Raw genomic sequence first — 25,474 nt, 5'->3', positions numbered from 1 at the left:
TTGCTCCCTCTGAAGTAATATAGTTTTTGAGAAAGGGGTAATTTCTCACTCAAATCATAAAATACTTCAGCTGAAGACTTTCATTATATGCAGGCCTTGCACTAACTTTTGTCCTTAACTAGCCCGATGGGCTCGTCAGCTGTACTTTGACTCAGTCCGCACAAATTTTTACTAGCCCTTGGTGGAGACTAAATGGCACTCTTAACTAGTGATCGCACGCCGGGCTAGTGTCTAAATCGAGCCCTGATATGCATCTGAAAGCACACAAAGTTGTGCAACAGTGGTGGTTTTTCTCTCATTATTCTCTTGCAACTTTGATGACCAGCTGAGACCTTCCACAGGTTTGTTATTCTATGCATATGTTGGGATACACTAAGTGAGAATTCTGGTCTTTGACAATTACCAGATGTGTCAAGTGCCTACTAGTAGGCCTATGTTATATTGATCGGTGGGCTTGCTACAATGCATTATGTATTCATGTCAAACATTATTCAAACTTTGAAATTGGATTTCAGTCTGGTTTTTCCATACTTCCTGTTGCGTACATTATACAAATGAAAACCATTTGATAAACTAGTTTAACAGAGTTAAAACCAGGTGGTTTAATATGGAATTTGGACAAAACCAGTTGGTTTAAATGACCCGAAATTGGATTTCAGTCTGGTTTTTCCATACTTCCTGTTGCGTGCATGATGAATGATATCAACAACCTGTCCCTCAGTGTAGTTCCTTGTATGTGCATTCTTATAGGCATATCCCAGGTAAAAATTCCAGTTGAACCTAGTTAAACTGGGTTTGACTGAATCCAGTTGAAAACCAGTTGATAAACTAATTAAACACCGTTAAAACAAGGTGGTATAATAATAACACATTCTTACAAAGCGCATTTCACAATAACTGTATCAATGCGCTTTACATTAGTGCCCTGGTCATAGGGACAATAACATCCAATTTTAAGTCTTTTTCAGCTCCCTTGGGAGTATACAGCCCTGAGCTGCCTGTAAGGCGCTTGTGGCTTTTTCATACACAATATCAACCTCTACCCTCGCAGGTACCCATTTATACCCCTGGGTGAAGAGAAGCAATTATAGTGAAGTATCTTGCTCAAGGACACAAGTGTCAGGACCCGGATTCGAACCCCCACCCTGGTGACTGCACCAAAACTTGAATTCGATGCTCTTAACCACTCGGCCATGGAACGGTTTGCGGTAACACCATGTAATGACTATCTCTAAATGAGTTGGTGTGGTTCTGAAATAAACCGTTTGGCCTGAAAAGAACCGTTAGGCCTATGCTCTGACCATCTCCAGCTTTCTCCAGAAGATGATCAGAACATACTGATCGAATCATCGAGTTTAAACCAAACGGTTCTTTTCAGAATCACCCCAACTCATTTAGAGATAGTCATTACATGGTGTTACCGCAAACCTTTCCATATCGTATTTCCACAGTGCAAAGTTTCAAATCTACTTAAAACAAGGTGGTTAAATATGAAATTTGGACAATCAGTTGGTTTATACAAATGAAAACCATTTGATAAACTAGTTTAACAGAGTTAAATCCAGGTGGTTTAATATGGAGTTTGGACAAAACCAGTTGGTTTAAAGTAACACGTTGCCTTGGATCGGACGAGTTGGTCTATAAAAAGCGTTTGCAACCGTTTGTTATAAAATGCATATGGTTGGAAAGATGTTTTAAAAGAAGAATACAATGATCCACACAAGTTTGCCTCAAAAATGCGTGGTTTTCCTATTACTGTGTGAACTAACACAGTCGGCCATTTCCAAAATTTGACTCCCATAAATGGCCGGCCGTGTTAGTCAACGAGGTAAAAGGAAAATCGTGCAATTTGGAGGCATGTTTGTGTGGATGATTGTATTCTACTTTTACAACATCTTTCTACCCATATGCATTTTATAACAAACAGTTAGAAACGCTTTTCAAAGACCAACTCGACCGATCCAAGGCAACGTGTTCCTTTAATACAATTGTTTTTTTTACAGTTGTACGGCTGTCTTGTGCAGACACTAGCCTGTGGTGTTTGCCGGTGTCTTTGACCAATACAACTATTAATTTGTAACAAGTTTACGGTCGTTTGCTTAATTTGCAGAACACCCGTTTTGGCAAATGGCATCTTCGCCGTTGACAGGAATAATTTTGAGAGGATCGGAGGGCTGGATAACCAAATGGAAGGATGGGGTGGAGAGACACTGGAGTTTTCCCTCAGGGTAAGACAAGTCAAGTCAACTTATAGTTCTAGGCCTTTAAAGGTGGGTCTATAGAATCCCGGCCATATCTCACTGGGCCCCCATAGCACAGCCCCATGCCCCCTTTCAATGTCGGCTCTCATTGCACGGTCTGCGCTCCTCTCAACATTCAGGGGGGGGGGGCGGGGGAGAGATTGTATTGGGGGAAGTGGAGAGAGAATGTTTATTTTGAACGTTGCGAATGGGTGGCCCAAGCATTTTGGCCGGGATTGTAGGCTGGGGTTCAGATGCATTTTTATCTTTTTTTCATCAATTTTTTTTTCTTGTTGGGGGGGGGGGGGTGGCGGGTTTGCGGGAAATAAATTTTGACGAAGGTATGACTTAAGATTACACAACCAGAATGAATAAACTGGAAATGGAATGAAAAATCTCATTGATCTATTAAATACAGGTATGGATGTGTGGTGGAAACGTTCAAATCATCCCATGCTCCAGAGTGGGTCATATCGACCGTAAGGAAACACCCTATGATTTCCCAGGCGGTGTAGAGTCTACATATCTCCACAATGTTGGACGCGTCGCTGAAATCTGGATGGACGACTTCAAAAAGGACTTTAATGCAGCATTACCAGAAGCACAAGTATGTTTTTTGGTTTTTTTTGTTTTTTTTGTTTTTTTGTTATGCAAGTCGCCAGACACACAAGGCCTGAAGGCCACTTCAAGGTGTGAGCTACAGTACACTGTTTTTCCAGGGGTCGTTGCCACCCTACTCCTGGGGCTGAAACAGGGTTACCCCCTTTACAGTCCATACGGATGTAGGCTTGGGTATCATCAGTCCGAAGCCTGGCCGGTAGAGCAGAAAGCACTACCTCCCTGAGGTAGTTGTTGGTAAACAAAGTGTTCAACTGTTTCAGAGAAGGAAGATTTTATAATTTTTTCGCTGTTGTTCTCAAATATATGGCAACAAATCGCAATGATATCTTTCCCACAGCACACACTTCAAAACGATGTATATTATGTATACATTTATTATAATGAGTAGCGTAGATGGCCTTAGCTTTCGATCCAAACCGGACCTTCTTCAGAGGTTTATTTATATTATAATTTTCTTTTGAAACAGAATAAATATTATGGCGACATCGCAGACAGAATAGCGTTAAGAGATAGATTAGCATGCCATCCCTTCAAGTGGTACCTGGAGAAAGTTTACCCCAGCCTGCAAGGGACAGCTCAGGATAAGCTGGTTGCTTGGGGAAGGGTAAGAACAAGAATGCTCCATCATTTTTCAGAAGGTTCTTGATAAATTTTGTTTTTGTTTTTTTAATCACTCTAAGACGAAATTGTGTCATTTTATCTGAAGGTCGGGGCCCAGTTTCGTAGAGCTGTTAAGCAGGAAATATTGCCTGACAAGTTTCTATGCTAAGCTATTCACAACAATGTAAACTTAATGTTAGCTTGGCTGGTAACCTGTTTCTGTTAAGCAATTTTGTCTATTCTTGGCAATTTTTTTAAATTGGGCCCAGCTTGTTATAAAGATTGCAATGGTAGTAGACATCTTGCGAAATTATTTTAAGTGTCACGACCTTGAGTTCGGTGCTCTTATCCACTCGGCCACGACATCCTACAAAGATTGTTAGAATCAAGTTTCTGATTGGTATTGGTAGTGACTGTTTCCCATCATCTCCACGTTTATTTTTTAATACAGTGCCACAACAAGCAGGCTAACCTGTGTGTTGACACGGTCAAAGCTGGAGAGAGTAAACCAATCGGTGTCGCCAAATGTGGAAAGGGGCTACCAAGCCAGGTATGTGGCAGTGTGTCCGAGAAAAGTTGCTTCCCCAAGCGTGTTTACATATGTCTCTAGAAAATCATTCTTATGTAGTACAAACCTTGGAAATCATCTTATTTAAAACAAAAAAAATTGTTCTGTTCACCCCAAACAAAGCTAAAAGCCACTCTTGGTATGGGGTTAATTAACAAGAATAAACTTTTTGAATGTGAAAAGAACTCGGGGAAGCTGAAGGTATAGGAATTGATATTCCTCTTAAAACAGTCTAGATTGTAGGATGGAGGGAAACATGCACCAGGCAGGGAGTTCCAAAAAGCTGTAGTACGTGAAATAAAACTGTTGGAATGGCTCCTTGTTCTACATCTCAGCAAATCAAGGGTGTATGCATGAGAAGAAGCAGAATGTCTGGTTTCATGCTCAAAAATTAAAAACTATTGCATCAACTACCTTTCTTGCCGGGGGGGGGGGGATAGTGAATAGTGAAAAAAAAGTGCAGGGTACGCCTTTATCTGCCGTCATTTGACAGTTTGCAACAAATCACCTCTTCAGATTATTAAACTCTTTTGAAGAAAAGCACTTTCCTTCGGTAGCTGTTTCAAAAAGTATAGCAAGTCAAAGAAGACAGTCTGTTGGCTGCACTACAGACTGCCCTCTTGTGGCTTAAAAGTCTTCTTAGTTATAAAGATGCTTCTGAATGCCCAAGTGAGGGCGCTGTTTAATAATTGCTTTCAGTGCTGAGAGAATTATGGGCACTGACTGGTAAGCAAGGGAAGATTATTATTATTACTGGCTTAAGTTTTTTGCTATATATGATGACTAAACACCAAACGGCCAGTTGCTAAAGAGAAAAAGTTTGATTTGACATTAATGAATACAGTGGGTTCCCATGCTTGCTGGACTAACAGTCTGCTAGTACGTAAAGCAAACTAGCTGGCTTCCAAACAATGTACACACGACCTTAGGGATGCACGACCTTAGGGATGCACGACCCTAGGGATGCATGACCTTAGGGATGCTACATATTGTGTTGAACACCCACAGAGCGCGTCACATGATGTCTTTAGTTTTACTATGAAACGTCGGCCGTGTGATAGTCCATCGTTTGCTGTGTGATAGTTCGACGACTATCACACGGCGTGCAGTACCCAGACGTCTTTTTACCCACACCTCGAACCCAATCAGTTGTGCATCTGTGTATCTGAAAGGTGCGTTAGAACATAACGTGTACGACGATGATAAATAGTCTGTTGGGGTGTTATAAAACAAATGTTGACTGCCTTTACCCGTGCTATGGTTTAAAATCCGACTCCCTCGGTGATCCACGGGAGTCGTAGTTGTAACCATAGCACGTGAAGCAGTCAATATTTGTATACTATTATTCCCTCTTTAAGTAATTCCTTTGTGGGGTGAAGGCTGAACAAATAATTCCCTTGTTGCGTAAATTGTTCCATTGTGTAAAGACCCCACAAAGTCCCTGGTTTTCCGGGTCAGTTGAACCTAGTTTAACCGGAACCAGTTGAAAACCAGTTGATAAACTAGTTAAACACAGTTAAAAACCAGGTGGTTTATAATGGAATTTGGACAAAAACCAGTTGGTTTATCCAATTAAACTTAGTTTAACCAGTTGACCCCAGTTAATGGGTTCAACTGGAACTTTGACCGCAGTCTGAGACCTTCTCATAAACTTTCTGACTGCCTTTAGAGAAATTATGCTCAATATGTTACTGATTGATTTCCAGGCATTTATGATCACACTGGATGGTGAGTTCCGTTGGGAAGACCTGTGCTTAGACCTGGCTGACTACAGGCCTGGACAAAAACTGACACTAGAGGGCTGCCACGGAATGGGAGGCAGCCAAGAGTGGAAACATAGCAAGGTAAGGTGGCGATGTCAGCTACCCCCCCCCCCCCTCGGGTTTCCAAAACCCCCTCCTCCTTACTATATTTCGGCGGGCTAATTATTGCCTTTATTTCTCAATTCTAAAGTTGGAGCTACCTGTCTGACCCTGTCTACTTTGTTTAACCATGGTGTATTGATCTACCAGATTATTATTTCTTTATTCATAAATACCTCAGACAGTTTCGCTATTCCTATTGGTGGAGAGCGCGTCACGTGGGTGTGTATAAACCTTTGTTTATGACCAGTAAAAAGTGTTAAAAACATGGGCATGACACGCGAGCTTGCACCTGTACTTATAAGACAGTCGACATTCCTATTGGTCGAGAGCAACGGCTGAAACAGTTGTGCCACATCACACGATACGCACGACGCGCACAGCATTCCCTTATAAGGAGTTGTTTACCCGATCAGGCCAAGGGCTTTACCATTTCATAGCTGGAGGGGTGTTGTCTTGAAAGAAATCATTGAACAATTATATTTTTTGTATTTGTTTAACTTTTTGACCAAAGTGTTGATGTTTTTTGACCGAACGAGGTATTTATGAATGGAAATCAAAGTGTGTTGAATCAATTTCCAACTAGTGGTTTAAACCCGCTGCGGCCTGGTTCTTGATAATTTACCTCGACTTCGTCTCGGTAAAAATTATCAAGAACCAGGCCTCGTTGGGGTTAAACCACTAGTTGAAAACCTCTTCACCACACATTGATTCCCTTATTCTAAAATTTAGTGCTGTTTGTCCTACGTGTACTTTGTTTTGTATTGTTGTAACGAGCACATCCAGCACAAATGATCCATCAAAACGGTGATTTTATTTGACTGCACTGACTCATCATGTTCCAGATTCTCTCTTATGAAGGAGCGCTCAAGTCTATGTATATAATTTTTGTAATTTGGTAACGAGTAAGAGGCTTTTAAAATATTTCTGCTATTTTTGCGTTTTGTTTCCTTTTACAGCCGGGTCATATAACCCACAAAGAGAGCGGTATGTGTTTAGACGTTGCTGGTCTCCAAACCAAAGTTCTCGTCATCAACGTTTGCCGAGAACGGCCCACGGAATCCTGGGAATTCGCTCATTACAGAAAACCAAAGAAAAGCTGATGAAGAATATGTTATCACTACGATTATTTAAATATTTTTTATGCAATTGATAGAAAAAACATCAAATGGTATTTTTGTAAGTATTAGGTGATCCCCGTACAGCACAAAATTTTCCTATACTGGGATGGTGCAGCGTGGCATCATAGTGAAAGTGAAGAAAGGAAATAAACAAAGTGGTGGATAAAAAGCACAAGAAGTTGATAAAATCCAACAAAACTGTGGTGCAGGTTCAAAAGCTTGACTTGAAGATTAAGAGGAGCCTCATCACTTTAATGGCAGGCAGGGCGGCTTTCTGGAAGGCGGTGGTTGATGTAGCCAGGACAGCAGCTGCAGGCAACTGGTTCCAAAGCTCCACGGTGCATTGATGGCAGGAGAACTTGTTTAGGTCAACTGGTATATTTCAATTGGTGATAATGATGATGATGCGATGGCTTAGTCTAATCCAACACCAACTCGGGACTGGGTGGCAGCCCTCCACTCTTCCCTTTCCAGTATTAGGGTTCTCATCTCCCCTGTGTCACTAAGGCCAACATCCCACCGCAAAGTGTTGATGAATGTGGCTCGTCGCTGTCCCCTGTCCACCAGATTGAAGCGTTGGTGTTTGATCAGCAGAGTGTGGGTTCGAGTCCCAGTCGTGACACTTATTAAGTAAGACACTTAACCACGATTGCTTCATAAAGTTGGGGAGGTAGTGCTTTCTGATTTAACAGCTTTTGATGGATGATACCCAACCCTATATCCAGATGGACTGTAAAGGGGGTAACCCTGTTTCATCCCTGGGAGTTGGTGGCAACAGCCCCTGGAAAAAAAATAAATTGTAGCCCACACCTTGAAGTGACCTTCGGGCCTTGTGTGTCTGGCAATTTGCATAAAACATGGTGCGATGGGCTGCCTGCCAACCCATGGGTGTCAAATGCAGTGGCCTGCCAGAGCCATCCTCACTTTTCCCTTTCCCAACGGTCAGATTGGTGTAGTGGTATCTTGCCTTGCCTTCCACCTCTGGCACCCCGGTTCGAATCCTACTGCGGGTAATATGTGGATTGGGTTTTCAATCCCTACTTGACTGCGTGGGTTTTCCCAGGAATAATTCTCTGGGGTTTTCTTCCCACATCTAAAACTGAAGTTTCGTCAGCATCTTCTCTTCTCGTTTGGCTCTAATTAGAGTGTTGGAGAGTATATATTCAGATCCAGAAAGCTTCCTGGATGTATGTTTAATACAAATTTGATGCAGGTAACCAATTAATTCAGACGATCAGAGCACTGATCGAAAAGTTGTCATCAACCACCAGTTATTTTCAGAACCAACACTACTCAAAGAGATTTACACATGGTGCTGTGCAAACCTTACCTAATTATACTTGCTTCTACTTATGCTTTACCATAATTGCTTTGTCCTTCGAGTGGGACATTAAACTGTATACATGTGCTTAGTATTGAAGTGCACCTATAAAAGAACCCTGAACACTTTATCATGGAAGAGTAGGGGTTGACCACAGTGTTTCAGGCCTGTATGCTTCGTTTTTGAAAAGTCAAGGGCACCATGGCATTTTCTCCTTGGTAAAAAAGGGCACCCTATGACGAAAATTGTAAATTTCTTCTGGAGCATTTGAAGAGCACCAAGGCAATGACCAGGGGGGCATGGAGACAATTGGCTTTGTTGCCTCCGTGAAGTATCAGGCCTGCCATGGATTATGCACCAAAGTCTGCAAAACATAAAAGTAGAATTGCTGTAATCAACAGGCAAGTTCTCATCAAATGTTCATATGATGCATTTAAAGTGATTTGATTGGTGAGTGCTTATGAAAATCTAAATAGGACAAACATTCAAAATTGGACTTGGAATATTATTATTATTTTTTTTTTTTTTTAATTGTTTCTGCTATTGTTTTCCATAGATCAAAGCTATATATTTTCGGTGCTACTATCTTGTAATTTTTTGTTTTGAATTATCATTGAGCAATTCTAGAATCTTCTGTGCTTTTGGATGAATATTTGTTAGACTTGCAGTACTATAAGTATAAGTGTTATATAAAAGAGCATTATCTTAAAACAAATTAATATGTTTTAGTGCAGAATGCACAGTGTTAAAGGACGAATGTGTAACTAAGTAATTTTGTACATCCATCTAATGGGTTTTATATTTTCTTAATACTTAAAAATTACTTAACAAATTTATATTATGCCAATGTTATTATAGGGGATAAAAATAATGCCTAACTAAGTTTTTAATTATATTTCAATGCTATACTTTACGTATTGAGTCAGACATTGATTTATTTGTTTTTGAGTTGTTTGTTTTGGGTTTTTTTTCCACTGAAGGGGCTGTATCATCTTGATCACAGCTGGGCCTTATCTCACAGAGCTGCTAAGCAAAAAATCTGCTTAGCATGAAATTTCTTCATTGATAAAATTAGCATTACCAACCAAATTTTCTCGCGATTTACAAGATAAGCAAACAACAGCAACAAGCAATATGCAACAAATGGAAATTTGGTTGGTAATCCTGTTTTTATCAATGAAGAAATTTCATGCTAAGCAAATTTTTGTGCTTGGCAGCTCTATGAAATTGGGCCCAGGTCCGTGGCCACACATTGAATTCTGATCTCTTTGATTTAATTGGAATTGTCCAGATTTTGTATACCATGTAACATCCATGATAGACAGGTGTGCCAGATTAGGAGCAACTCTAGGTTGACCCAAATAAATTTGGTTTCAGACAGACAAACTTGACATAACATTTATATTCGCTCAGCTCATGACAAGTATCGTAGTTGTTCCAAACGACTGCAACAGTCGTTCTTTTCGACTTCAAGCGTGTCCAGTCGCTTCGAACTGTTTAAGACGCCAATTATTTCTATAATTTGCTTCTGCGTTACACTGGTATGCCTGTCTTAAACTGATGTTAGTGATATGCAAATCTGTGAACGTTCAATCTTGCCAATGTTGTGCAAAAACTAATATAGGTTTTCTCGATCAATTTCGGAAAATGAGCAGCCAATTTAACCATCAAGCTATTCTATTTCGCGCGAAATCGAATGCTACTCAAAAGGGTTATTCGATTTCGTTTTATGATTAGTCAAATGTAATGTTGCATCATTCGATTTAACAAAATAATCATTCAATTTAACAATTCATCAAAGCAGCATTCAAAATCGCAGTCGCTTCTTGAGGCGTGTGTGTCTCGAAAAAGAATGACAATACACTAAATTGAACATAGTGCTAAAGGAATTTGACTCGACTCTAAACGAAATTGAATGGCCGAATTTTGAATTTGAAACGCAGTAACAACTGGAGAGGCAAAACAGCTTTAATTCGAACGCATGGGAATGAAATTGGTTGCTCATTTGCCGAGGAAAAACTAAATATAGTCTGGTCCATCTATTTATTTGAGAACTAGTAAGTATATCTACAGGGTATCAGACAAAGATATGTTCTTTTCGGCCTGCTTGGCCGCCCGTGCAGTTAATAAATAAACCATAATAAAAAGTAGTTTTAAAAAAATTAAGTGAGCACAGATTGGCCACTTTCGGAAGCAGGTAATTCTGGTTAGAAGGGAATTTTTGGCTTGTGCGTGTCTGTACTCCACTTTACTAGGCATTCTATGCTTACACAGCTAGCGCAGAAATTTGCACTTGCGAGTAATGGTGATTTTAGTAAGCGGAGAATGGTGATTGTAAGTGCAGAATTTGGCGGTAAGCAGAGCCATGAAACTGGGCCCTGCTAGTCATTGTACACATTTATGTAACAAGATGTGCCACAAGTTTCCAGATGATTTCGATGAACACTGAGTGGTATGCTGGAACTGCACAGCTGGCTATCTGGGCCTAGTTTCATAAAGCATAAAAACAGTAAGCAAAAGTATAATTTTTACATAATCGGTTAACTGTAAACGATAACCCTAAACTGTTTCAGTCAATGGCAAGTGAATTACCAGTAGCAATCTCAACCCAAACAGTTATTGGTTACAACCAACAAAACGCACCCCAGGTTTCTCCATAGATAGGGACTAATACGCCTCTGATAATATTTATGCATGACGTCATGTTTCTTACCCAAAATGAGGCCAAAGGCGCCTACTGCCACCACTTGCAGTGAATGCACCTGTGGCTTCGTTTTGGGTTAGAATTGTATAAATATTAATAGAGGCATATAACAGCTTTCATGTCATCCACAGGAAATCCTGTAGCTAATCAGACAAGAATTAAAGGCAGTGGACACTATTGGTAATTACTCAAAATAATTATTAGCATAAAACCTCACTTGGTAACGAGTAATAGGGAGAGGTTGATAGTATACAAAATTGTGAGAAACGGCTCCCTCTGAAGTGACGTAGTTTTCGAAAAAAAAGTAACTTTCCACGAATTTGATTTCGAGACCTCAGATTTAGAATTTGAGGTCACGAAATCAAGCATCTGAAACCACACAACTCCGTGTGACATGGTTTTTTCTTTCACAGTTATCTCGCAGCTCCAGCGACCATTTGAGCTCAAATTTTCACAGGTTTGTTATTTTATGCATATGTTGAGATACACCATGTGAACAGACTGGTCTTTGATAATTACCAATAGTGTCCACTGTCTTTAACAATTTTATATCTGCCATTTGCTTGTTTTGTTAAACCTTTTTTTTTTTAACCAGAGGCTATAATTATTGTGTACAACTTTTGTTTTGCTTGCAGTAGAATGACTTTACTTGAAATGTGTGCAATTAATGGATAACTATTAACGATGACTAACCAGAAGTAACGGAAAAATAAAAACAACGAAAAAGAACGACGCTGAAAGGTAAATCTCTTCAGGGTTAATTGCACATCTTTATTAACTTCATAAAGTGAGGTCAAAGGTCACATTTTATAATTAAACTGCAACTTGAAAAGAACAAAAGTTGGTATTTACAACTAACTACATAATTGTGGTTGAAAATGTTAGTCAAAAATCTGATGGATTTTAAATTATCCAAAGTTTATATTATAAAAAAAACAAAAAGGGAAGAAAACAAATTCCCTTGGAACCCATTTCAATGGAGATTAGTTAAAGTAATATTTGTGAAGCTATTGAGCACAGGCAGATCCTGTTAACCAGAAAATGGTTACCAGCCAGAATGCCCACAAATTCACACTGTTCTGACTGGTGCCCTGCTATGTTATGGGTTGTTTGTTTTTTGGGTAAATACATCAGCTAAGCAGTAGTGCCAGTTTTCTGCTTTTTTAAATTTGGCTGCTGGTCACCAACGTGTGTTATAAGAGTGGCACATTGCCCCACTGACTTGAACCCGGTTCATACTTCATGCAAATGCGATGCTAATTTGACATGAATTTGACGTCACAACCCTCCTTTCGCAGCGATATTCGCAAGTGAGGTGAGCAAAGTTGAACTGCTGTGAATTATTCGTTGCGAATTTGTGACATCAACATTCGCTTCGCATTCGCAGAAAGTATGAACTAGGCTTAACACCCACGTCAGACAGGCGCGCCAGAGTCGAGTCGCGCCAAACCAAATAGATTAGGATCGACTCTAGTTGTTCCAAACGACTGCAACAGTCTATCATTTGACTTCTAGTGCGTCCAGTCGCTTCTAACTGTTTCAGACGTACTTAATTCAGAATTTGGTTCAGCGCGACTCTGGAGGGCTTGTCTGAAACAAGTGTTAGCAGATTTACTAACAAGCACATTGTAATGATATCGAACAGGGCCTTATTTCATTGAGCTGCTTAAAGGCAGTCAGTGGACACTATTGGTAACTACTCAAAATAATTATTAGCATAAAACCTTACTTGGTAAAGCAATAGTGTCCAGAGTCTTTAAGCAGCAAATAATGCTTGAACAATTTTCTGCAAAATACATGTAAGCATTACATCGAACATGTGGAATGTTAATATAACTGGTTTCCTTATTCTGGTAAGCATAACGTGATTGTGCTTAGCTAGTTTATGTGCTTACTTTAACCAGCTCTATGAATTTGAGACCCTTGTTAATGGGAAACAAATTCCTCACATTGTTCCCACTGCATTTGTTTCTATTATTAGAAATGCCCTTCACCCAAAAATTGCCTTCGGTAATTTAAGAAACAGAGCCTTCACTGTCTGGCCTTTAAATGTCTGGTCTAGCGAGGTCAAACTAAATAAAAAACAAAAATCCCACATACTTTGTGATCAGGATTGGGTTGAAAGACTGAAAAAAAACCATTACATTAAAGACACTGGACACATTTGGTAATTGTCAAAGACCTCACTTGGTGAATTCCAACATGGGCATAAAACAACAAACCTGTGAAAATTTTGGCTCAATTGTTTATCAAAGTTGCAAGAGAATAATGAAAGAAAAACACCCTTATTGCACACATTTGTGTGCTTTCAGATGCATAATTATAAAAGGCTTCAGTTGAATTTAAGCCTTTTATTATTCAAGTGAGAAATTGCCTCTTTTTACTTCAGGGGGAGCCGTTTCTCACAACGTTTTATACCATCAACAGCTCTCCATTGCTCGTTACCAAGAAAGTTTTTAATTACCAATAGTGTCCAGTGCCCCTCTTTTTGGGGGTTTGGAAATAAACTCAAAGCCGTCTATTGAAAATGCATTTTCAAACGATAGCATAAAAAAACATGAACAAGATGTTTAAATTTGTTTTTTAAAACCATACTGCAATTTTTAAGATTAAAGTAGAAATTCCAATCTTGAAACTGAAAAAGTCATTTCTTCTGGCGTGTCGTAGCCGAGCGGTCAAGTGCACCGGATTCGAGCTCTGGAGCTCTGGTTCGAGTCCGGGTCTTGACACTTGGAGGACTCTTAACAATTTTAGTCCCTTAGAGAAGTGCTATCAGAACTTGTAAGGTTGTTATTAACAATCCTTAGTTAAAAGATGTAGTACTCTTGGTGCAAGGAATTTGTAGTGATAAAGACTATGTGTAATACATTAGGCCTGGGCGACTAGTGAAATTTACTACTCGCCTAGACACGCCTCAAATAGTTGTGACTCAAATAGTTGTGACTCCCGAGATGCAATGCGCATGTTTGCCACAGGCACAATATAGTAAAATTCACGCTGAAAGGATTGAAGGATTGTGTTTTGTAAGTAAATGTTGAGAAAATAGAATTAGCTGTTGCAAACAACGTACCAACCAAATGGACCGAGGGTATAAATGCAAATAACTATTTTTTGTAAGTAAATGTCGTGAATAGACAGATAGTTGCAAATATTTCTATAGTAGTCACAACTATTTTTGTAGTAGTAATGGCGGCACATTTAATCGAGTAGTTGAAAAAGGGTAGTCGGGACTCAACTAAGCAATCACTAGTTGCACTAGTCGACCAGGCTTAATATATGTACACTGATTACTGCTACAGTGCAACAATTTGCCATCCAGTTAACCATCACAGCACTGCTTTATTATTAGTAACCACTTTCAACATCACGTGTTTTAAAATACACATTATTTGCACGGTCATTTCTGCACAGTACAGGACAATGTTAACAGTTTCCTTTTATGTTAATATTGTGGTGGAACTATGTCTGGCAAAAATAACAAACACATCACAACTATAAAGGGTTTCTTAAAGACACTGGACACTATTTATGATTGTCAAAGACGAGTCTTCACAGTTGGTGTATCTCAACATATGCATAAAATAACAAACCTTTGAAAATTTGAGCTCAATCGGTCGTCAAAGTTGCAAGATATTAATGAAAGAAAAAAACACCCTTGTCGCACTATGGTCACACGAAGTTGTGTGATTTCAGATGCTTGATTTTGAGACCTAAAATTCTAAATCTGAGGTCTCGAAATCAAATTCATGGAAAAATACTTCTTTCTCGAAAACTTGTATGCTACTTCAGAGGGAGCTGTTTCTCACAATGCTTTATACTATCAACCCTCTCCCCATAACTTGTTATCAAGAAAGTTTTTATGATAATAATTGTTTTGAGTAATTACCAGTAGTGTCCACTGCCTTTATAAAGGATTATTGTCGCAGTTAAACTCTTTTGAAGGGACACGTTGCCTTGAATCGGGCGAGTTGGTCCAGGAAAAGCATTTGAAAACCGGTTGTTATAAAATGCATATGGTTGGAAAGATGTTTTACAAGTAGAATATAATGATCCACACAAATATGCCTCAAAACTGCATGGTCTTCCTGTATGTTGTGAACTAACACTGCACGCCATTTTGTAAGTTCTTTTCATAAAATAGCCGACCGTGTTAGTTCGCAAAGAAAAAGGAAAACCAGGCAATTTTGAGGCATGTTTGTGTGGGTCCGAATATTCTACATTTAAAACATCTTTCTAACCATATCAATTTCATAACAACAATTCTCAAATGCTTTTCGTAGACCAACTCGACCGATCCAAGGCAATGTGACCCTTTAAGCTTTTACTAGATTTGGATAAGTTTTAATTATAGTACAGGGCAGATTTTCATCAAGCTGCTTTAAAATAAGCACAAAAAACAGTAAAGAATTGTTTTACCATAAAAGTTAGGTCAGCCAAACTTCAATTTTTAAAAACAAGTGCATGCAGATCTCGGAAGCACAATTTTGTTTGCATGCACATGCTTTGGCAGTGAATTCACAAGCTCTTTAAAGGAACATGTTGCTTTGGATCGGTCAAGTTAGTCTATAAAAAGTGTTTGTAACCATTTGTTATAAAATGCATATGGGTAGAAAGATGTTGTAAAAGTAGAATACAATGATCCACACAAACATGCCTCGAAATTGCACGGTTTTCCTTTTACCTCGTCGACTAGCACGGTCGACCATTTATGGGAGTCAAATTTTTGACTCCCATAAATGGCCAACCATGTTAGTTCGCAAAGTAAAAGGAAAACCATGCAATTTTTGAGGTAAATTTGTGTGGATAATTGTATTCTACTTTTAAAACATCTTTCCAATCATATGCATTTTATAACAACCGGTTTTTATAGACCAACTCGTCCGGTCCAAGGCAACATGTTTCTTTAAATTTTTCCCTTCAGTTAGATCTCAGTTTGAGTCGTTAACCATCGGTTCTTTTCAGAACCAACACTACTCAAAAGAGATATTCACATGGTGTTACTGCAAAACCTTTCTTAGTTATATCTCGGCAGGCATATTACTTGAAACACAAATGTTTTGAAGGTTTTCACTGGTGTTTGATTAATCGGTCTTAATACTTTTCACTCAGTGTTTGTACACGATATTTTTCTAGGAAGCTTTTTTCCAGACACTCGTCATTCCTCTGTAATAATTCTTCAGGAACTCTGTCCCACATGCAGGTAGCACTGACACGTTACACCGTTTTTCCCTTCACAATGAAAATGACACTGTCTTAGTCCACAACACGGTTACAAAGTCTCACTGGTACATTACCAATGTTGCGCTTGTCCTTTTGGTAATAATACTCCTTGTCGACAACCAACATTGAGGGCGTCTGTATTGGCTACAGGATGTGTTTAATCTTAGCATTCAGCAGGTGATACTTCCAACACTTTCTTACACTGTGGCCCTTTCCGAATCCTCGGCTTCGGATAAGGCTAGCTAAGCCCCCTCAGTTGTTTTGAACACACGCGTGCTCTGCAGACCAGAGAACGAAGCCTGAAGCGAATCCAAAGCCGAAACAAAATCCGAAGCCATGGATTCAAAAAGGGCCCAAGACACCTGGCTTTAGTAATTCAAGAGTTCACAGGTCAGAGGTCAAAGTCCACATTTTAAGCTGTGATCAATAACACCTGCTTAATTGTCACCGACACTTTTTACTCTTTAATCAGAGCCTTTCAGCACATCCTTCTTTGAGCTTCATCCACGTTATTGTTGAACAGGGCGATGATAATATCTTACTAATTAAGTTTGATGTTTGAAGTTTGTGTTGATGTCGAATATGTCCATGGCATTGTGGCAAACTGTTTCTTGGTTTATTGTTCGCTGTTGCCAACACTTCCAAAAAAGTACAACATCGTCACAGTTCACTTTGAAACCTAGCTCTGTGCCCTTCATCCACATTAATGTTGAACAGGCGATAATAATTTACTAATTAAGTTTGTTGCTTGAAGTTTTCTGTTGATGTCGCATAATGTCGATGGCATCAACCAACCGTTCCTTGGTTATTGTTTGCTTAAGCAACACTTCCGATAAATGGCAACATTGCACAGTTCACAATTGAAACCTAGCTCTGTGCGCTTCATCTGAGTTACTGTTGAACCACAGGGCGATAATAATTTACTAATTAAGTTTGTTGTTTGAAGTTTGTGTTTATGTCGCATAAGTCAATGGCATCAAAGCAACCGTTTCTTCAATTATTGTTCGCTGATGCAACGCTTCCAAAATATAACAACATCCACACAGTTCACTTCCTCTTTTGCATTGTTTGAACTTCCATTGTGGCAAACCATTGGGAAACAAGAGACTTCACATCTTGTGTTCCTTTTGCATTTCATACTGTAAAAAAATAAGGGAATAGAAGGAACAGTAAATGCAATGTATGGTGTGGTGTTTTGGGGTTTTTTAAATGAAATTAGGCCTTTTGTAGAAAGCAAACATCTGTTCAAAGTTAAGCTTTGCAAAAACATTTTAATTTGCGTTAAGCCCGGTTCACATTTCCTGTGAATGCGAAATTAATTTTTTCGCAGCGAATGTTTCACAGGATGCGAATTATTCATTGTGGGCTTTAGTTACAAATTTTAAAGCACCCCACTGAAACCAGACCTAAAATCTTACCACAGCAAGTTGACGCCCAATGTTGCCCATTGTAACACCGCCGGAGAAGAACACGCATGGTATCCAGGAGCGCACGTACAAAAAGTCTGGTTCCGTGTAACTGGGGGAAGAAAGAAAATATGATAACCAATGGAGACGTTGACAAAATCACTGGGGACCAGACTACAGGTAAGGTGGCAGACTACTGGGCACAATTTTATGGCTCTGCACGGCAAGCGCCGAATTTCTGCGCCAGCTTCGTAAGCGTGGAATGCCTAGTAATATGGAGTACGCACGCGCAAAAGCCAAAATTCCTCGCTCACCTGTGAAATATGCTTGTCGTAAGCAGAATTCGCTGCTTCCATTGGTGTCGTTTTGTTTCTTTTCTTACGGCAAGCAGCACCATGAAATTAGGCCCTGTACTTTACTTAAGACATGTACATGCATGGGCATTTGGGTTGGCCCAGTGGTTTTGTCATTGCCTTCCGCCTGTGGGCCCTGGTTCGAATCCCCAATATCTGTGAATTTTGTTCAAAGAACTCGGGGGGGGGGGAAGTACCGAGTATACAATGCCAACACACATCGGTGTATATGGGTAAAACCAAAATTAATATTCTGCTATTATATATATTGTTATTTTTAACTCACCTATAAAACCCTTTGTAAACCAGGAGCTGTGTAACCAATGTAGCCAGAAAGGAGACAATCAGAGCCAGACCAAACCCTGTCCTTGACCGATCAAAGAGCCACCACAGACCGATGGACATCGCCGCTAGCGTCAACGAAAACTGCAGATTGTTGGCAAAATCGATTTTCTGTAGAAATATCAACTCAAGTCAAGGAATTTGAATACAAGTACTGGTAAATAACATGTAAAAGGCTAAAATAATTTTTGTTTCCTGAGACGAGACGAAAATTATTTTTGTGACGTTGTTTTACTATTTTCTTTTTTAACTACAGCACCTCACAGCACGTCATATTTTAAAGGAAGCTTCCCACCACTATTATCTTTGAACCGTTTAAGTTTCTGTGGACATTGTGTTTTGTGTTACAAAAACTACCCAAACCCTTTAATACGCATGAATATTCCACTTGGTACGCACTCTCCTACAAGTTAGGACAAGTAACTGGTCCTAACTCAAGATAAGATTAGTCCTAACTCTTTGAGAAATCCACCCCTGGACACATTTGGTAATTGTTGAAGACCAGTCTTCTCACTTGGTGTATCTCAACATATACACAAAATTACAAACCGGTGAAAATTTGAGCTCGATTGGTCATCGGCGTTGCAAGATAACTATGAAAGAAGAAAAAACAGTGTCACGCAGCGCTGTGTGCGTTCAGATGCTTGATTTTGAGACCTCAAATTCTAAATCGGAGGTCTCGAAATCAAATTCATGGAAAATTACTTCTTTCTAGAAAACTATGTCACTTCACAATGTTTTATACTAACTACCTCTCCCCATTACTTGTTACCAAGTAAGGTTTTATGCTAATAATTATTTTGAGTAATTACCAATAGTGTCCACTGCCTTAAATGCCCAACCTCTCATTCAAACACTTCCCGTACCTCGTTACTCCAATCCTCTATAGCAGAGCTGCCATTGTTTGCATCTTGCAAGCAGGGAGATATTTAGAATGACATTCAACATACTAGGGAAAAGGTCACCACCATCAGGGGAGATTGTCCAATTTGAAAGATTGGTTTATTTTCAGGGAACATTCTGCAGAATCAGGGAGAGTTTGCAGCTCTGCTATAGGCCTCTACCGACCACAAATCCTCACATGCCTCCTTTAACGCCACCTCCTTCCAGTCGCACTCAAAACACACCCCCCCCCAAACACAAGCACGTTCTAATTTGACGATATACATGGATACAGCAGAGGGATGGTTAATCCCCATAAAGACTGCTAGACATCGCATCACTGGACCACTCCACCTTGTAACAGGGGAATTTGAGCCCTTTACAAACACCTCTCTCAAAAAGCACTCCATCCCCACCCTCACGCCCCCCCCCCCCAACACACGAACACACGTAAGCACTTTCTACTTTTTATATAAAAATGGATACAGCAGAGGCGTGGTTGATCCCCACAAAGACTGCTAGACATCGCATCACGTTAGACCACTCCACTTTGTAGCAGGGGAACTTCCCTAGACGTCTGTCGATACAGGGATAAAGTAGACCAACAATGACTGAAAGAGAAGTATACAAACAAAATGTTAATGACTTCTGAGAGACTTTCATTCGAGCCTGAACATCTGGCATCACTCTTTGAGACCTGTGAAATATTCTACAATGCACCCGCTAACCTTTTAGTTGTTATCGCACAGTTCACTTTAGCACTCTGCCCTAATGATGTCACTTTTTTTTTTTTCCCCATTGGGTTTTTTCTTCCCACCTCTAAAACTGAAAATTTCTTCTCAATCCGGTTATTGGTGCCAATTGCGCAGTTGGATGTGTCATACGTATTGTACATCAATATCAAAATAAATCTTTATCACCAAGTGATAAAGAGAGACCAAAATGTAAACAAAAATGTTCCAGGCCTGATACTTCAGGATGCTCTCTGGTCATTGCCTTGGTGCCCTTGAAATGCTCTGTAGAATTTACAATTCCCTCACAGGGTGCCCTTTACAAAGGAGAACATGCCTTGCCTTGGTGCCCTTGCCCTCTGAAAAAAGAAGCTTACTACAGGCCTGATGTTCTGACCGAAAATTTGATAAATTGAGATTTGTCCAAAGTACGATTGTAAACCTTCTCAGCATATTTAACTTACCAGCAGCAGCACCACATACCGGCGGAACCCACCAGTCAGATTTCATAAGACTCCCAATGACTTCGACGGGGAATAGTGTTACGTTACGTTGGATCTGTAGCAGGTGTAGAATAAGCGCCAGACACACCCCGATGAGGTACAGAACCACCGACCGCCGAACTGTGCTGATTATTCCGGACATCTTTGCGAACATGGCTGGCAGTATTTCCCGGTGTAAAAGTAATTGTTCGACCGAAAACAAACTGCTTGAAAAATACTAGGAAATTGGTAACTCTTCTTCGCTTGGTAATTTCAACGAGTAGATGTCACCAAGCTATTGATGGCCTGATGATTCGACCCTAGCAAAGTCACTAAGCTCAAAGCACCCCGAAAATTTGCTTCAATCTGCACTTCCTTTGGACTAAACAAAAATCATAGACATTTTGCCGCACATTTATGATTCTCACTTGGCCACAGTGAAGCCATTTTTACTTGTTAGTTCAAGACAGTGACTCATTCATAGAATTGTTCTTGTGTTTTTGTCACTCAATGACCTCTCAACTGTTGATACAGTTGTCACAAATGCTGATGCTTGGTAAATTGGCATAAACTCCTCTTCGCTGAAGGTACATGTACACAGGCCTCTTGAATTCAAATCTGCAAAACAAAATAATATATTTAAAAAAACATTCATTTATAAATGCGTCAATTATAATGTGCATTTCACAATGCAAAGATAAAATGTACACTAGGCTGTACATGTATTGATTTTATGGGCGGGAAACATATGACCAAAGACCGACTGTTTATATTAATGAAATCACACGTTTTTGCAAGGAATACCGTGGTATGTTGATCTACAGCACTGTTGTGATACGTTTGTATCATGTGTACATGCTTCGCAAGGGTTTGTTTCTCCCTCGTGGTATTGTACAGTCTTGAGTTAGCATTAAACCAATTATCACTTCAAGCATTGGCAAATTTGTCATTACTACTGTCATTCAGTTATTCTAGCCCATACATGCTGATGTTATGAAAGGTAACTACATGTATAATGTAAACTTTACAGGTTTTACATGCATATCAAGGACGCAGTACTAATGAATAAGTGTCTGGCTTTATGGACATGAGTGTCATGACCAGGACTGGAACCCACAGTCGCAGAAAACCAAGGCCAGAGATGCCAAGTCCAGAGGCCAGCTATGCGTGAGAATTTTCAAACCTCACCACCCCCCCCCCCCCCCCCCCCGCGAATTTGCGCTCTGTTTGTACGGCAGCTCAAGTTGATGATTCTGATAAACTGCGTGCTATCTGAAGATTGTGCAAACATTAAAGATTGCGTTTTTGAACACACGAGCGCGATTCTTCTCACTTGGTGTACCTCAACATATACATAAAATAACAAACCTGTGAAAATTCGAACTCAATCGGTCGACAAAGTTGCGAGAAAATAATGAAAGAAAAAAACACCCTTGTCACACGAAGTTGTGTGCGTTTAGATGATTGATTTCGAGACCTCAAATTCCAAATCTGAGGTCTTGAAATCAAATTCGTGGAAAATTACTTCTTTCTGGAAAACTATGGCACTTCAGAGGGAGCCGTTTCTCACAATGTTTTATACTATCAACCTCTCCCTATTACTCGTTACAAAGTCAGGTTTTATGCTAATAATTATTTTGAGTAATTACCAATAGTGTCCACTGCCTTTCAGGGTATTATTAGTGACCCCAAATCATAACAAACTAAAGGTCACCCAAAATTTGCATAGTAGCAAAGAGCACGTACACTGAGTCCACACATATGGCTGCATGCCATGAACACACTTGTGCACAAAACCCTGCCATCACAAATTATCAAAACATGGCCCCTTGCCAAGATTCATCACAGTTCATGATTTGTTTAACTGGTCCTAACTCCCAAAAGGGCCTGCTGCATGTGATTTTTTGCTATTCAGTATTCAAACTCAGTCACAAACCAGATGTTTAAGTCTGATTTTGCTGACTCCTCACTTTTCCAATATGTACACGTTTGTGTACAATTAAAAGGGTTGTGAGTTCGTATCCGGCTAAGCTAACCCCTGATTTTACAAATGACAAGAATAAGTTACTGAATCCCAATTAATCAACTTGTGCAATTCATAGTCATCATAGATCCCCTTTTGGGAGCTTTGCCAATTCCATTCCCTCGATGGATAGATCATCTAATCAAACAAACAAACAAACAAACAAGTTACATTCTCAACACTTTTACGCATGTGTACAAATTTTTTTGTCTAAAGATAAGATCAGGATTGCATACCATGTTGTTTTTGTTCAAAGTTCACTATTTATCATTTCCAAAATCAAACACTTGTATGCTACATGGAAGGCATAAAGTAGTTTTCCATTGTTTACATCTCATGTGCACAGTAGAAAATGTGAGCACGCAGGTCTGGTATATGTAGAACACAACTCGTCTTTGACAGGGCAAAAGGCCATTTTCATTTGGCAAAGTGGGGCAATTAAATGAGAAAACTCTTGAAGGAGCGCCAAGTCCAAGGCACTGGAGGAATTAATTCCAGACCTGATGCAGGCCTGGAAATTCATCTTCGAGAGGGCATGGCCATTTTCATTTTGCAAAGGGCACTTCCATTTGAAAATCTTAAAGTCAAAGGAAAAATTGTGTATGGGCACCAAGGTCAAGACCAGGCAACAGAGGCTGTGGCCTTCGTGTTATTCCAGGGGTGGATTTCACAAAGAGTTAAGACCAGTCTTACCTTGAGTTAGGACGAGTTACTCGTCCACACTTAGGACTAGCACTACCTTTTTCATATCTCCTAGGACTAGTCCTAAGTTAGGACTAGTCCTAACTCTTTGTGAAATTGACCCCAGGCCTGCTGATGTATATGTACAATGTATGCATATTTCCAAGAAATCCAGCCGCCTAGCATTCTAACAGTCACCCTTTGCTGACTTGTTTGGTTCTCCTAGCTCTAGACCAAATAGGCATGACAAGATATTATCAATGCGTAAAGGATCTTTGTTGAAGGTTTTTTGCAGGTTTTGCAACATTCCATTGAACTTTTTTCAATGACCAGTTTCTTGTAAACTTTTACAGTGACATCGATTAAGGGAGTGAATGGACACACACAAAGATTTAAGATAGTGTTGGACCAAACAGATCATGAATTGACTTCATGCAAAATGTAATCAATAATTATCCATTTAAAACAAATAAACTTTGAAGTTCGCACTGGACAACCAGATAATTGGTAAACACTGGGAAAATAGCCACACAGTCCTGAATTAGGTTTTTATCTCCTTGAGTATTTGCCGCAATAGTTGGGTGCAAGAAAATCTAACCTTTTGACCGTGGTGGCACAAACTTTGCTGGGATGTAACACAGGCCTAGACGACTAGTGCGACTAGTGCTTTTCAACTACTCGGTTAATCGTGCTGCCACGACTACTAACAAAATAGTCCTGACTACCTGTTTGGTGAATCAATTGTGTCGTTCACAACTATTCACTACAACATAATTTACTTACAAAACTGCCTGACTGCGGCACACATTATGCAGGCATGTATGTGGGGAATGTGCATAATGATCCCCATTATCATTACATGTAGTGCCAGATACGTTTTGCGACAAGTAAAACTAAACAAAAATGGCAGTCGAATACCTGTCTAAGGAATGCCACAAAAACATCTTGAAAAATGAGGATGGACAACATTGTTACTGTGTTAGAATTGTGGCCTATGTTTCGTAATTTTTGCATTTTTTGGGGCATATTTTTATGAAACTAGGGTAGGTAGGACAAAAAAAACAATAGCAACTTATTGAACGCATCGTAACCGGTGGGGTTAGCTAGGTAGCAGTTACTCCAAGAACTATGCGGTTTGTTCCGCATCGTTCGTGGAGACGATAGCGGAATGAACCTCATCATAGTTCTACTTCTAGGACTCGAAGTAGGTAGCAGATGTCAAAAATAGAGTTTTAAACTCCTTTAAATAAAGTGCAGTTCCCCAGTTAATGGGTCCTTGCTGGGGATGGTCTAACTGACTCTAAAGTCAAGGAATGTAATTAAACAAAAATAGTTATGGTCAACAACCTTCACTCGTCGACTCAGCATGCTCTGTCTGGTCAGCTTGCCTGATTTGGTAAGTCAGTAACGATTTCCCTTGTATAATGTAGTTGTATACAGTAGGGCCTACTTGTACTTTAGCTAGTTGCGATAACGTAACTCTCCTCCCGACGGCCGCCAGGCCGGAGGGTTACGAGTTTGTTTCGAGCGGAAACGGTTGATCTGGTCCAACGCGTACAATTTCGACAGCTAGCATGCAGAGCAAAAATATGCTGTATGCAAAATGTGTCAATTGCTACTACTAAATAATAAACGTCATCATTTGCTACTCAATATGGAGATTCAGTGTGCACAACATTTGTTTAGTCAAAATATTTTGTTATGCAAAAGTGCTGTCCAGACGAAATCATTCCAGTAATCAGTAATATCATCAGATCACACACTACGTCATGTACGTCGCTACATGTCCTATCTGCTGGGATCATCTGCTGACCGTCCTTCGTTCTCGTTCATTCATTCAACATGTTCAATGCTGAACGAGTTATATTTTATAATATTGATAATCAAACTGCCTACCTGACAATGTGAGTAGAATCAGTTTCTGGTCAACGGCTAATCAACACAAAGTTAAAATATAGTTGTTCATGAACGGTTTTCATTCGATGTATTTATACGCACTTTGGCGACCTGAAACGCAGCGTACATGTATGTAGCGTGGTGTTTTCAATCGTAAACAACACACGACGTATAAACTGCAACAGCAGATCGGTCTCGTGATGATGTCGATCGTTCAGAAAAAGGTTGCTAAAATGTCAATTTTTACACTGAAAATATCAGATGTTGCCGTGTGTCTTACATACCACGTTTTCACCTTCCTGTGACCCAGACTTCGCACCGATCAACTGCACTCGACAAAAAGCAAAATGTTGACTTTGAGTGCTACTCTATTGATAAAAATGACACACATACACTTCACTCTCAAAATGCATTCTGTGAC

The 25,474-nt window shown here is 39.8% G+C and overlaps 2 protein-coding genes across 3 annotated transcripts in view; one reads left to right on the top strand and one right to left on the bottom strand.

Moving 5' to 3' along the window:
* The window catches only part of LOC117300403 (polypeptide N-acetylgalactosaminyltransferase 13-like), a 38,065-nt gene extending 30,406 nt beyond the window's left edge, over positions 1–7,659 (top strand). Inside the window, exons 5-10 of the mRNA XM_033784188.1 lie at positions 2,111–2,228; positions 2,659–2,847; positions 3,328–3,465; positions 3,913–4,011; positions 5,736–5,873; positions 6,851–7,659. Coding sequence (XP_033640079.1) covers positions 2,111–2,228; positions 2,659–2,847; positions 3,328–3,465; positions 3,913–4,011; positions 5,736–5,873; positions 6,851–6,994 — 826 coding nt within the window. The 3' untranslated portion in view covers positions 6,995–7,659. The remainder of the gene's footprint in view (positions 1–2,110; positions 2,229–2,658; positions 2,848–3,327; positions 3,466–3,912; positions 4,012–5,735; positions 5,874–6,850) is intronic.
* An 8,216-nt stretch (positions 7,660–15,875) lies between these two features.
* Positions 15,876–25,474, bottom strand: LOC117300298 (insulin-induced gene 2 protein-like). Of its 2 annotated transcripts, none has more exons than XM_033784034.1 (6): positions 25,338–25,474; positions 20,436–21,071; positions 19,727–19,851; positions 18,303–18,469; positions 17,676–17,775; positions 15,876–17,396 (listed from the first exon to the last, which is right to left on the bottom strand). In XM_033784034.1, the coding sequence occupies exons 2-6, from the start codon at positions 20,626–20,628 to the stop codon at positions 17,367–17,369; spliced, it is 615 nt and encodes a 204-aa protein (XP_033639925.1). In that variant the 5' UTR covers positions 20,629–21,071; positions 25,338–25,474; the 3' UTR covers positions 15,876–17,366. The 2 variants fall into 2 exon arrangements, with proteins under 2 accessions (XP_033639925.1, XP_033639926.1); XM_033784035.1 differs by lacking the exon at positions 25,338–25,474 and adding an exon at positions 25,054–25,267.

The sequence above is a fragment of the Asterias rubens genome, chromosome 15 (assembly GCF_902459465.1).
Source record: "Asterias rubens chromosome 15, eAstRub1.3, whole genome shotgun sequence".
Classification (NCBI taxonomy): Eukaryota; Metazoa; Echinodermata; class Asteroidea; order Forcipulatida; family Asteriidae; genus Asterias; species Asterias rubens.
Note: the sequence above shows the minus strand (reverse complement) of the source record. Positions and strands in the feature narration are given on the sequence as shown.

Coding starts and splice junctions, on each gene's coding strand:
- LOC117300298 (XM_033784034.1), bottom strand. CDS start 20,628: ATGTTCGCAAAGATGTCCGGAATAATCAGCACAGTTCGGCGGTCGGTG. Junction 19,852..20,435: donor GGTATGTGGTGCTGCTGCTG/GTAAGTTAAATA, acceptor CTTCTCTTTCAG/TCATTGTTGGTCTACTTTAT. Junction 17,397..17,675: donor TTGGGCGTCAACTTGCTGTG/GTAAGATTTTAG, acceptor ATTTTTTTACAG/TATGAAATGCAAAAGGAACA.